The sequence below is a fragment of the Rhincodon typus genome, chromosome 29, assembly GCF_021869965.1.
Source record: "Rhincodon typus isolate 14 chromosome 29, sRhiTyp1.1, whole genome shotgun sequence".
Classification (NCBI taxonomy): Eukaryota; Metazoa; Chordata; class Chondrichthyes; order Orectolobiformes; family Rhincodontidae; genus Rhincodon; species Rhincodon typus.
In genome coordinates, this window is record NC_063360.1 from 26,401,750 (window position 1) to 26,415,039 (window position 13,290).

The 13,290-nt window shown below is 39.6% G+C and overlaps 1 protein-coding gene across 1 annotated transcript in view; it reads right to left on the reverse strand.

The window, feature by feature from the left end:
- Window positions 1–1,901: 1,901 nt before the first annotated feature.
- The window catches only part of hcn2b (hyperpolarization activated cyclic nucleotide-gated potassium channel 2b), an 86,282-nt gene continuing 74,893 nt past the window's right edge, over window positions 1,902–13,290 (reverse strand). The window contains exons 5-7 of the mRNA XM_048613922.1: window positions 10,668–10,814; window positions 6,472–6,712; window positions 1,902–2,119 (exon numbers count right to left, since the gene is read on the reverse strand). Coding sequence (XP_048469879.1) covers window positions 1,902–2,119; window positions 6,472–6,712; window positions 10,668–10,814 — 606 coding nt within the window. The remainder of the gene's footprint in view (window positions 2,120–6,471; window positions 6,713–10,667; window positions 10,815–13,290) is intronic.

Sequence of the window (13,290 nt, forward strand, 5' to 3'; positions counted from 1 at the left end):
GGAAAAGTAGAGAATTCCGAATCTAGGTGTTCTCATGCTTAAGTCACAAAATGTAAGTACAGCAAGTGATAAAGCAGATAATGAAATGGTATCCTTTATGATGAGAGGAATTGAATGCAAATGTAAGCATGGTATGTTTCTGTCATAGATGACATCGGTAAAACCATATCTCAAATACTATGACAACAAGGTGCAGAGCTGGATGAACACAGCAGGCCGAGCAGCATCATAGGAGCAGAAAGGCTGACATTTCGGGCCTAGACCCTTCATCAGAAATGGGGGAGGGGAAGGAGGTTCTGAAATAAATAGGGAGAGAGGGGGAGGCGGATAGAAGATTTTAACCTCACTGCGCTGCTATCTCTGATTCAATTTTAACCTCACTGCGAAGCCGACCTGTCTGTTTCCTCTCCACCTATCTTCTCCTCTATCCATCTTCTATCCGCCTCCCCCTCTCTCCCTATTTATTTCAGAACCCCCTTCCCCTCCCCCATTTCTGATGAAGGGTCTAGGCCCGAAACGTCAGCCTTTCTGCTCCTATGATGCTGCTTGGCCTGCTGTGTTCATCCAGCTCTGCACTTTGTTGTCTCGGATTCTCCAGCATCTGCAGTTCCTGCTATCTCAAATACTATGTGCGGCTTTGGACCCCTATTTGAGAGGCAGCATGTAAATGTGTTGGAGGCAGATCAGAGGATGCATTGATACCTCAAATGAACAAGTTCTCTGAGGAAAGCTTGGACAGAATCGGCTTGATTGCACTGGACTTTAGAAGAGTGTGGCAGTAAATTGACTGAATGGTCTTTATAAGGTGGATTGGCAAAAGATGTTTCCTCTTGAGGCTGAGTTGAGAACTTGGGCACAATGTTTATAAACTGGGCACAGATGAGAAAAAATGTTTTCTCTCAGAAAGGTGTGCAATTTTAGAACGCCCTGACTTGTAAGCAGAACTCCATTAGTTATTATTAGGTAAGGGAGTCAAAGATTATGGGGAATAAATGGGATTATGGAAGTTTAAATTCAAATGGATCAGCCATGGCTTCATTGAATGATGGAGCAGGCACAAAGGACTGAATGGCCTACAACTGCGCATATTTGATAATGGTATAATAAATTCATGAAGATTAGTGTGAAATTCAGAAGTGATCTTTCAAATGAAGAATAAAAGAAAAACAATCACTGATGTTGCAAACTTTGAATTGATTGTTTTAAGTTATGTGATAACTTATTTCAGGAGTAAGAAAATCGATATAGCGGCGTATAAGACAATGATAATATTATGTTGAAAAGCCTATGTTAATAATTCTTTGTTTGTGAAGGGATTAAAACATATTAATTAATGCAATCTTTACCAAATAAATTCACCTTGCATTGTAAATTACTGATCTTGTCTAGTTAATGATTCATTCTAAATCCACAGAAATGGATGCAGAGACTTAGAGAGTCAATTAGTAATGAAATAGGCTAGAAAATAGCAAACCTTACGTAAGATTTCATCAGCTAATCAGTGAATATCACTATTCAGTTTTCCATGCTCTCGTTCACTTCTACGAAAAGTAATTCAACTAATAATTGTTTTACATTTATTCACAATTTATATTGCATTAAGTACTACAATATTCAGTACCAAAGTAATTACATGGTGCTTCTATCATGCGGAATAATACTCAATGTTATGCAATACTTAATAATGTATATACATTCAATAATTTATTGAAAAATGATGTGGCATAAGAGGATTACTTCCTTGTAAAGAATTGTAGTTTATCTATGACAGGCTGTCTGTTGCTAGGATACATACAATTTTGAAGGGCATAGCTCCAAACAGACATCTAACTGCACCAAGTAATTACTAATCTTTCAGTACAGTATAAAAAAAAAATCCGGACCTTTAGGGTGAATTATAGTTAGAAGATAGAAGAGATAATGTTTAGGAGTGTTATAAGGATACTATGCATACCTATTCTATCCAGTCTGTCGATGGCCACAGTTTCAAAGGCTCTTCGCATCATGGGGTATTCTTCCAATACCTCATTAAAATGATCCACAGAGAGAGAATACAGACGACAGTAGGTATCAGCACGAACACTGGCGGTTCGCCTGCCTCTTGTCAATAAACAGATTTCTGCAAATTAGAATAGTAAATTGTAAGCTGATCATAGTTGTAGCTTGCAAATGCAACCATAAACCAGCCATTGCGCAAATCTATGTTATGAGAAGGGTACACCTTTCTAATGGTACCATTGTGTTTGAATGACTTTTGAATATTGCTGGCAGTATGTTCTCAGGAACAGGAATGGATCATGCAGCTCCTTGAGCAATGTGATCAAAACTGATCTGTATGTGAAGCCCATCAGATTCTGATAAAGTAGAAGGAATTTGAAAGGAATAGTCTCTGTATTTATATGGTGACCTGACGTTCTGGTTGCTTGCAGGTTGACACCAAACATAGACAATGTTTTCTTTACTAAATTCTCTCTCTTCAGCCATTAGTAACAACCTAAAGAAATAGTGTGTCTCGTGCTTCTGGCACCAGTGTGACAAATCTGATTTCTCCCCCCTAAAATTCATTGACCAAATAATGGCCTGTAAATGTTTCAGCTTTGGCAAGACTCTTTATCCTTGTGAAAAAATTCTTGGATTGTTTTCAGCAGATATGGGAAAGGATATGTTAGATATGGGAAAGGAAAATTCTTACAATTTATTTCCAATGATCCTTCAATAATTGATTCCAGTATGAACTACAATGCATACATTGACATAGCACATGGGTGTTGGTATAACTGTTTACAACTAATTATGTTTGTTGATGTAACTTTTTTAACTCAAAGGTTACTGCTGAAAAAGGACATTATAGAGTCATAGAGAGTCATACAGATGTACAGCATGGATAAAGACCCTTTAGTCTAACTCGTCTATGCCGACCAGATATTCTAAATTAATATAGTCCCATTTGGCCCCAATCCCTCTAAACGCTTCATATTCATGTAGCCATCCAGATGCCTTTTAATGGGAAGGTCTTTTTTTACAGAATACCAACTTATGGAGAAAACAACATATATCTGTCTGAGAGGAGTGTGCAAGTTGGTTGGCAAGTGGACTCTGATTGGTAGAGGCAGTGGAGAATACACCAATTAGATGATGATTGACAGTTAACTGTCAAGCTTTGTTTAAAGACCCATTGAGTCTGATTAGACAAAGTATTGATTTGTACAATGAACCTGAGAATATTGTCACTGGTTTTGTTTTGTAACAGGTTCAGTGTGTGTACATGTTCTTTCTGTCTGTGCATTAAAAAAGGTGACCTTCGAGTACACAAGTGTGCACCACAGTGTGAATCCAACTGACAATACAGAAAGTGTTTCCATTTGCTGTTAAGAACTCAACCTGAGGCAGTAAATATAAGATGTCAATAATAAACACAGTACAGAATTTGGGGGCAAGCTTCTCCACCTGAACAGTGGCTACAATATGGAAATCACAACCATAGGGAACAGCTGAGATTAACATTTGAGACTAAGCTAGATAGACATGAGTGAGAAAGATGTAGAAGATTATGTTGATTGGGTTAGGCGAAAATGAGAAGAGGAATGTTTGAAGAATAAATACTAGCGTGGACCTTGTGGGCAGAATGGCTGTTACACTATTGTAAATATTTTGTCAAACAGGTGAGGAATTATTATTTGTCTGAATACAGTCATGAATACTTTCTTTTAAATGGAGGAAATCAATGAAACAATAGTATTACTATTCTTTTTACTCTGACTCTAATTTGACTTTGCAATAAGATTATGAAATCTTAGTCTGGTTAGTACTCAAGTTCAAGTCAGCAAGAGGATGACTCCAAATAATCAATAAACATCAATAGTTGAAACTAAACATAATAATTTATCTTTTAAATTTGAAGATGTGATTTATCAGGCAGGCTGTTGGAAGACTTATGGAAATTTCTCACAAGTATAGATTAGTATTCCTGAGGCACACCAAAGTCATGAATAAATGATTAAGCACAGTGGAAGTGGAGCAAAGAGTTGGCTTTGCACCAGTTGCAACCAAGCGGCAACTAGTGCCAAGTGGAAAAAAAAAGATTATTGAGTACAAGCAGACAGAACATGGATAACAGATATAACACAGTGTGGAGCTGGAGGAACACAGCAGGCCAGGCAGCATCAGAAGAGCAGGAAAGTTGATGTTTTGGGTCTTCAGAAATGGGGAGGGGGAAGGGAGCTCAGAAATAAAGAGAGAGAGGAGGGGTGGGGCTGGGGAAGGTAGGTGGGACGGTGATAGGTGAGTGCAGGCAGAGAGCGGTGGGGATTGGTCAGTGAGGTGGGGGCGGATAGGTGACAGAGAAGATGGACAGGCGTGTCAAGTCAAGGAGGCGGGGATGAGAGGGAGGGTTGCTCATGGGATGAGGCCGGGAATGGGAAGATTTTGAAACGGGTAAAGTCCACATTGAGACCATTGGGCTGTAGGCTCCCAAGGCTGAATGAGGTGCTGCTCCTCCAGTTTGCGGGTGGCGTCATTGTGACACAGGATGGACATGTCACCCAGGGAGTGGGCGAGGGCCTTAAAATGTTTCGCAACCGGAAGGTGTTGTCGTTTGTTGCGAACAGTGCGCAGATGCTCTACAGAACACTGTCCAAGCCTCCGCTTGGTCTCACCAATGTAGAGGAAGCCACATCAGGAGCAGCAGACGCAGTAGACCAAGTTGACAGATGTGCAGGTGAACCCCTGTCTAACATGGAAGGTTTGTTTTGTATGTTGAATAGAGGTAAGGGGGAAGGTATGGGGCAGGTGTAGCACCTCCTGCGGTTGCAGTGAAAGGTGCCAGGGGTGGTGAGGCTAGTTGGGAGTGTGGAGCAGACGAGGGAGTCGTGGAGAGCGCGGTCCCTATGAAAGGCAGAGAGGGGTGGGGAGGGAAATATACCTTTGGTTGTGGGGTCGGATTGCAGTTGGCAGAGGTGGCGGAGAATAATACATCGGATGCGGAGGTTGGCGGGGTGATATGTGAGGACAAGGGGGATTCTGTCCTTATTTTTGTTTCGGGGGTGGGGATGTGAGGGCAGAGGTGCGGGAAATGCAAGAGATGTGGTTGAGGGCATTTTCAACCACCGAAGGGGGGTAGTTACGATCCTTGAACACAGATAGCAACCACTTTTGCACTGAATGGTTCTGGCTATGCCCAGTCGTGTGACTCATTCACTTGTCATTGCCAGTTTGTGACACCAACAAAAGTCACAAGATGTTAATGTTTTGAAGCAAGCACCAGCATTTTCAGAAACACAGAAACCCATGTCCTAACACCTTAATAACCAAAAATGAATGCTTTTCACAAATGCTTTTGACTCTGTTGAGGTGTTGCACGTACTGCTGAGTGTGTCATGTTAAATTACTTTTGAAAGATTTTGACCTCTTTTGCACTCAGATTAGGTTTATTTTAAGCAATATTTTCATCCTAACCGATGCCCTCAGTTGTCAAAACAATTATTTTCAAAGCACTTTAGGCAGAATCTGCTGAAAGCACCTGCAGTCACAGTCATCAAAGCCCACAACAGACCTCTCACTTAGCACCTAATTGGTGGGGTGCTGAAAAGGATGTGATTATCCGTCCAGTGCCAACTCACCTAATTGTTACCCCTCTCACTGTGTACAGGGAAGGGAAAATTCTCCCCTACAAGTACGAACATTGGCAATGTTCTGTTTGAGAAAATCACACAATCATTAATTTCTAGGATTAAATTAGCATTTTATCACTTAGCATTTGTTGGTTAGCATAATTAGTGGAATATAGTTTCAAGATTCATCAGAAATGGAAATGTCACTACTTCGTCTTTCACTATCAATAAAACAAAAACCAGCAGATTTTATTTTTGTCTTCACCAGCTAATCACGCAAAAATCCAAGAGTTCTGTCAAACCAATGTCAGATTCTCCTTCCTGTGCTTTGTTCGGGAATTTTACGGCACTAAGGTTGTTAAGATGAAAATCTAACCCTTAGCAATTTAAGGGTTCTTCAAAAGCCATTTTTGTTGCTGCTGACAAGCAACTGAAATATCTACATAGGTGTCTTGTTATTCAGTAAATGCATGCCTTGGGGATACATTTTGTTTAAGGTCTTACAAAACTCCAAAGAAATAACAAAGTGATTACTGTGCTTTCTTCATGAAGAAACTCCACACTTTTCTTGAGTGACCCAGTGAAAATTTCACTAACAATAAGTACTAGGAACGGTTTCGTTTGTCCAAATTTACATCCTTTTTTGATCAAAAAGCAACAGGGTAAATTATACAAACAAATATGGACGAATTACGGATTTAGGGCTGTTTATGTGGCATAGTCATTGAGCAACATGGAATACTGACTGTACAACACAAATTCCAATCAGGATGTAACCAGGGCTAAAACAGTGCATTAACACACCAATGAGATGCAATTCATTTGGTAGCCCCAAAAAGCAAGAATAAAATTAGAGACTAACCTCCAAAATATGAGCCATCTGACAGTTTCATTTCCTTGTTGCCCTTTGTGTGGACACTAACCACACCATGCTGGATAAAATACATCTTTTTTCCAATCGTCCCCTCACGGATGATGTAATCTCCAGGTTGGAAAACTTCAAACTTCAGCTTGGTCAGCATTGCTGTCACAAAAATCGGGTCCGCGTTGGCAAAAAGTGGCATAGAGGCTACCAGTTTCCGGCAGTTAAAATTCACTATTTCCTGGATATAAAAATAAAGTACAAATAAGCCTTATTACTCCCATCATTAGAATAGTGACAATTAAGTCAACTCATGTTGTGCCTGCTGTATCACAGAAATAACATGAACACAGACAATTATTCCAGTGGCAAATGATCTACTCCATACTTGACGTTCTACTTAATTTGTGTTATAATTCCTGAGGCATCACTGGTCTCCACATCCAGCAACTATCCTTATTAGCCTACATTATCTTAGAGATAGTCAGCGGTCCACAGATTAGCAGATCAAAATTTACACACAAGCATTAAAACCTCGCTCTTTTTTTCAGATGCATAGTTCAATTTTTCAAACAGCCATCACTTTAATTTAAACCAGGCAATATAAGTTTGTTTTCCTGAATGGATGACAAAGTTTTTACTCAGTTACACATAATCCTTTACTCAATGTTTTTTTCCATAATTTTGCCTCTGCAAACTTTGTGTTTCTGCAGGAATTGATTTTCATTAATATTGGCCAGGTTTTGCATGGACACATTTGGAGGAAAAGCTCAGAAGTTAAATTTCATGCTTTGGCTCCACTCTGGTCATAGTACAGTAATCAGAGACTCGCCATGCAATAAAAAACTGATGGTGCAACACCATGTCAATGCCTTGGATTGGTGATTTGGCTCAACATGCAACACATCACCTAGCAACCAAATATTTATAGAGTTATAGAGTCATACAGCACAGGAACAGACCCTTCAGTTGAACTCAGCTACGCCAACCAAGTTTCCCAAACTAAACTAGTCCCAATTCTGCCCATATGCCTCCAAGCCTTTCCTATTTATTTATCTATCCAAATGTCTTGTAAGTGTTGCAACTGCACCTGCATCTATGACCTTCTCTGGCAGTTCATTCCACTTATGAGCCACTCTGTGTGAAAATTTACTCCTCAGGTCCCTTTTAAATCCTTCTCCTCTCACCTTAAAAAATATGCCACTAGTTTTGAACTTCCCCACCCCAGAGAAAAAGACCCTTGTCATTCACCTTATCTCATAATTTTATAAACCTCAATAACGTCACCCCTCAACATCCTATGCTCCAGTGAAAAAAATCCCAGCCTCTCCTTAAAACTCAAACTCTCCATGCCCAGTAAATCCTTGTAAATCTTTTCTGAACCCTGTCCAATTAATTAATATCTTTCCTATAGCAAGGTGACCAGAACTGTACACATTGTTTGAAAAGAGGCCTCAACAGCATCCTGAATAGCCTCAACATCACATTCCAAGCCATTCCATGACGTACTCAATGGTTTCAGCAATGAGGGCAAGTGTGCTAAACACCTTCTTAACCATCCTATCTTCCTGAGACGGAACTTCCAAAGAACTATGTATCCCGACCCCTTGGTCTCTGTTTGACAATGTTACCCAGGGCCCTACCATTAACTGTATAAGTCCTGCCCTTGTTCGCTTTGCCAAAATGCAATACCTTGCATTTATCCAAATTAAATGCCATCGGCCACTCCTCAGCACATTGACCCAATTGATCAAGATCCTTTTGTATCCTTACATAACCTTCTTCACTGTCAGCTATACCACTGGTTTTGGTGTCATCGGTGAACTTACCAACCATGCCTCCTAAATTCTCATCCAAATCGTTTATATAAATGACAAACAACAGTGAATTCAGCACCAATCCCTGCAGAACACCACTGGTCACAGGCCTCCAGTGTTAAAAACAACCGTCTACCACCAGCCTCTGTCTCCTACTGTTAAGCCAATTTTGTATCCAATTAGCAAGCTCTCCCTGAATTCCATGTGATATGACTTTACTAATTAGTCTACCACACCAAAGTCCATGTAGACAACGTCTACCACTCTGCCCTCTCCAATTTTTTTGGTTAAATCCTCAAAATGTTTGTGAGACACAATTGTGAGATGGGTCATCAAGTTTGTGAGACACGATTTCCCATGCACAAAGCCATGCTGACTATTTCTAATCAGTCCCTGCCTCTCCAAATGCATGTAAATCCTATTTCTCAGAATCCAGTCCAACAACTTACCCACCATTAATATCAGATTCACCAGTCTATAGTTCCCAGGCTTCTCCTTACAGCCTTTCTTAAAAAAAGACACAACATTAATAGCCAGCCTCCAGTCCTCCAGTAGATCACTCATGGCTGTAGATAATACAAAAATCCCTGCTAGGAGCCCTGTAATTTCTTCCCTAATTTCCCAAAATGTCCTGGGATACACTTTATCAGGTACTTATCTACCTTTATCTTTTGTAAGACCTCCAGCACCTCATCTGTAATGTGGATTGTTTTCATAGAATCCCTACAGTGTAGAAACAGGCGCTTTGGCCCAACAAGTCCACAAAGACCCTCAGAGCACCCACCCAAATACATCCCCCTATAACCCACCTAATCTACACATCCCTGAACACTATGGGCAATTCAGCATGGCCAATCCACCTAGCCTGCACATCTTCGGACTGTGGGAGGAAACCGGAGCACCCGGAGGAAACCCCACGCCGACACAGGGAGAATGTGCAAACTCCACACAGACAGTCGCCCGAAGGTGAAACTGAACCCAGGTCCCTGGCACTGTGAGGCAGCAGTGCTAACCACTGTGCCACCGTGCCGCCCCGATGATGTCTTGTTTTCAAGACATCAAATTTATTTTCCCAAGTTCCCTAGCCTGACACAAAATATTTGTTTAGTATCTCTCCCATCTCCTGTGGTTCCAGACTTAGATGATCTCATTGATCTTTAAGGGGATCTATTCTCTCCCTACTAGCTCTTTTGCTCTGGTGTACTTGTAGAATCTCTTTGGATTATCCTTAACCTTATCTGCCAAAGCTATCTCATATTCCCTTTTTGCCCTCCTGATTTCTCTCTTAAGAATGCCCCTACACCCCTTATATTATTCAAGAGATTCACTTGATCTCAGTTGTCAATACCTCACATATGCCTCCTTCTTATTCTTAACCAGAGCCTCAATATTTTATTCATCTTTTGCTTTTTACCCTTACCAGCCTTACTCTTCACTCGACTAACTTCACTTTTGGCATTTGACCTGCTGGGACATCTCTGAATATTTTCACAGCTAATTTAAGTAGGATTATGAATAATAATGACATATATTGTTACGCAAATTGTATGTCCACATCCTTCTTTTTTCTCTCTCCATTGCAATTAAACCTATCTAGGATATACCGAGATGACAGCTCATGTGAATTAATTAAGGTTGATTTTCCAAATATCTTATTTTTAATTAGTTCATCCATTATGCAACCAAATCTATCTTATTTTCGTGCTGCAGTGGAGATTTGCTCATACAAATATTCAAGTTCGAATAGCTAATAGTTAAACAGAAAATAGAGGAAATATATAGCAACTGAATTATGGAGAGAGAAAATTAGGTTAACAGCTTGTGTTGATTTCTCTTCCTTTTTCATAAGCTCATCACCATGCTGCGCATTTTCACAATTTTCTTGTTTCCAGCAATTCCAAGCATTCACCTCTCATTTGTTATTACTTTACTATTTTCAAGACTGTTATTTTATCCCTTCCTTATCATAATTGTGTGCTGGCTAGTTCAGTTGTGTCAATATTTTGGATTGAGAACTAAAGGCCTACTCAGGCAAAGTTGGCAAAGTTGACTTGGTTTATCATCCATTCAAGATAGATACGAATAGCATTGCATTGTGGGAAGTTACAGAGAACAGGGGACCCCAGGGATTTTGCACAGGTCTTGTTAAATTATCACAAGAGCTATCTTAGAATGCTCTGGACTGTCAGCAGTTGAAATTAACAACAGCATTGCCTCATTTAGCACCAGATGCTGTCAAGGTAAATTTCTTTCTCAACTTATTTGCAGATTGGCCTCATAAGTGACTCATGCAATATTTAATTGAGTGTTTTAACAGATTAAGTAGTAAGATGACCCTTAATGGTTTACAAAGCATAGGTGCTTATAATTTCAACTTACCTCTCTAAGCGGTTCATTTAGCTCTCCCAGTATATTGTCCTCATCAAACATTTTCCCCTGGTAACGATGCTCATAATAGTCATGAATCTTTTGCCGGAAGTCAGCAGGTAACTTGTGAAAAGACATGTACTGCTCCACTTGCTTGTACTGTACAGAAAGAAAGCCTGTCATTGGATACAGCATAGTTTCAGTCAAATAGAAAATAGTGCTAATTGGCAATGTAAGGTTACTGAGTATGAAACACTCTTATTGGGGACAGGTATGTATCAAATCAGAAACAAAGATGATCTTATGACTGAAGTGATCTGTTGTCAATGGGTATACAATAAGCAACCCATTTGCTAATAGCTTGGAGAACATAAGCCTAAGTCATGATTCAATATCAACACCAAACAATAATACATATAAGCATGTATGCCTGTAATGTGTCAGCGCATACAGTATAGAAGGTAGTGAAACAGTCATATTTAAGCATTTAGAGTAATTTATCATAATTCACGTCTGATGTATTTTGCATTTGTGTAGAGGAGTTCATTTTCCAAATATCTGTTATGAATTAAAATATTTGTGCTGAAATCAAAGAATTAAAATTGTGGAAGACCCTTCATAAGCACATGATATACCTACTGCATGTGGTTGCCGCAGTTTAATGAAGCAGCTCGCTATCACCTTCTCAAGGACAATTAAAGATTGACAATAAACGCTGGGTAGTCAGTGATGTACACATCCACCGACAGAATTATTTTTAAAAATTGACTACAGCAGTCAACATTTAGTCCATTGCTACTTTTCTAGTACGTTTTGCTCAATACCAAATCTTAAGGCTCCTAAAATTCACCATAGCATGATTCCAACTAAATGTTTGTACTAGTATTGTTTGTTCTATATGTTGTGTTTTTCAAATGGTAGCAAGATTACCACCAACACAATAACGCTATCATCTTCTGATAATCTCATAAAATGAAAAAAAGACAAAGGTACTTCGACTAATTCTATGATATCAGTGAGGGTTCTCACCCACAGGAAATGCCTAAATAGTTATGGCTTTCTCAATAAGGGTTCCAGATGGAAAAGACAGCCCTCACCATATTCTCAGTTCAGAATATTGGCACTGGCTTCATTGATCATTTAGGTCCCTTAAATAGAGGAGCATAAGGAAATGTGCAGGCATTATGAAAGTGGACTGAAATTCAGAATAATCATAAAGTAAGTTCTTGTAAAATTAAGAAACTGTTGAATCATGTACCATGAATTCAAGATAAGGGTAAAGTTGCCACCATCCAACTCTCTCATTAGAGGGAGATGGCTGGTAGTAGATTACCCTAAGTGTCACCATGCCTCAGATGAGGGGAGAGGTTTAGAAGATTGCATGTGGTAACCTCAGACAGTGTGGGAATTGAACCTACATTGTTGGCATCATTCTGTATTACAGACCAACTATCCAGCCAACTCAGCTAATTGACCCCAATCATAAACTCAATACTTGCAAGAATTCCCTGTTGTGCATTTTTTCTCTCATAAAATGTGCAAAATAAAATTTGGATCTAGGAAACAGCAATGTTATGTGCTGGAAATTTCACATTATCTGGAATTTATAATTAAATTATTTAGATAATTGAAGTTTACTTTTAAAAATTATTTGATGAGATGTGGCATCGCTGGCAAGGCAATGTTTGTTGTCCATCCCTCATTGCCTTTGAACTGATTAGTTTGTTAAACAATTTCAATGGTTTAAGAGACAACTAAATTGGTTTTGGAATCACAGGCAGGCCATACCTGAAAGGATGTCAGTTTTATTCTCTAAAAGAACAATAGTGATCTAGATGTGTTTTACAATAGTTGAGAATAGTTTCATCACTATCAATACCATCCATCCTCAGTCAGAAGAGTGACAAGTAGGTAATCCAACTTGACCTCCACCCAAGGTCACCAGCATCTCAGATGCTAACCTTCAGGCAATTTGACTCAATCCACATGATATCAAGCAATGGCTGAAGGCACTGGATACTGTAAAGGCTGTGGCTTCTGTTACTATTCCAGTAATAGTATTGAAGACATGCTCCAGAACTAACCATGCCCCTAGCCAAACCAACACATCCACAACATTGACATCTTCCCTACATTGTGAATTACTGAAACAAAAACAGAAATAGTTGGAAAAGCTCAGCAGCTCTGGCAGGGTCTGTGGAGAGAAATCAGAGTTAACGTTTTGGGTCCGGTGACACTTCCTCAGAAATGTGAAATGCTGCCCTGGTATGTCCTGTGCACAGAAAAGACATATCCATGTTGGCCAGTTACCATTGCATCATTCGACTCTCAATCAACAGCAAAATGTTGGAAAGGGGTCATCAACAATGCTATCAAGCAGTACTAGCAAAGGAATAACCTGCTTGCCAATGCTCAGTTTGGGTTCTTTTATTTTCAGTCTAAATGTTGTCAAAAGAGCTGAACTCCAGAGGTGAGGTGAGAGTGACATCAAGACAACATTTGACAAATTATGGCATCAAGGAACCTGATCAAAACTGGAGTCGATGCAACTCAGGGAGAAAACTCTCTCCTGGCTCTAATCATACCAAGCACAATGGAACATTAAAGACACACAAAATACCAATACAATACCAAA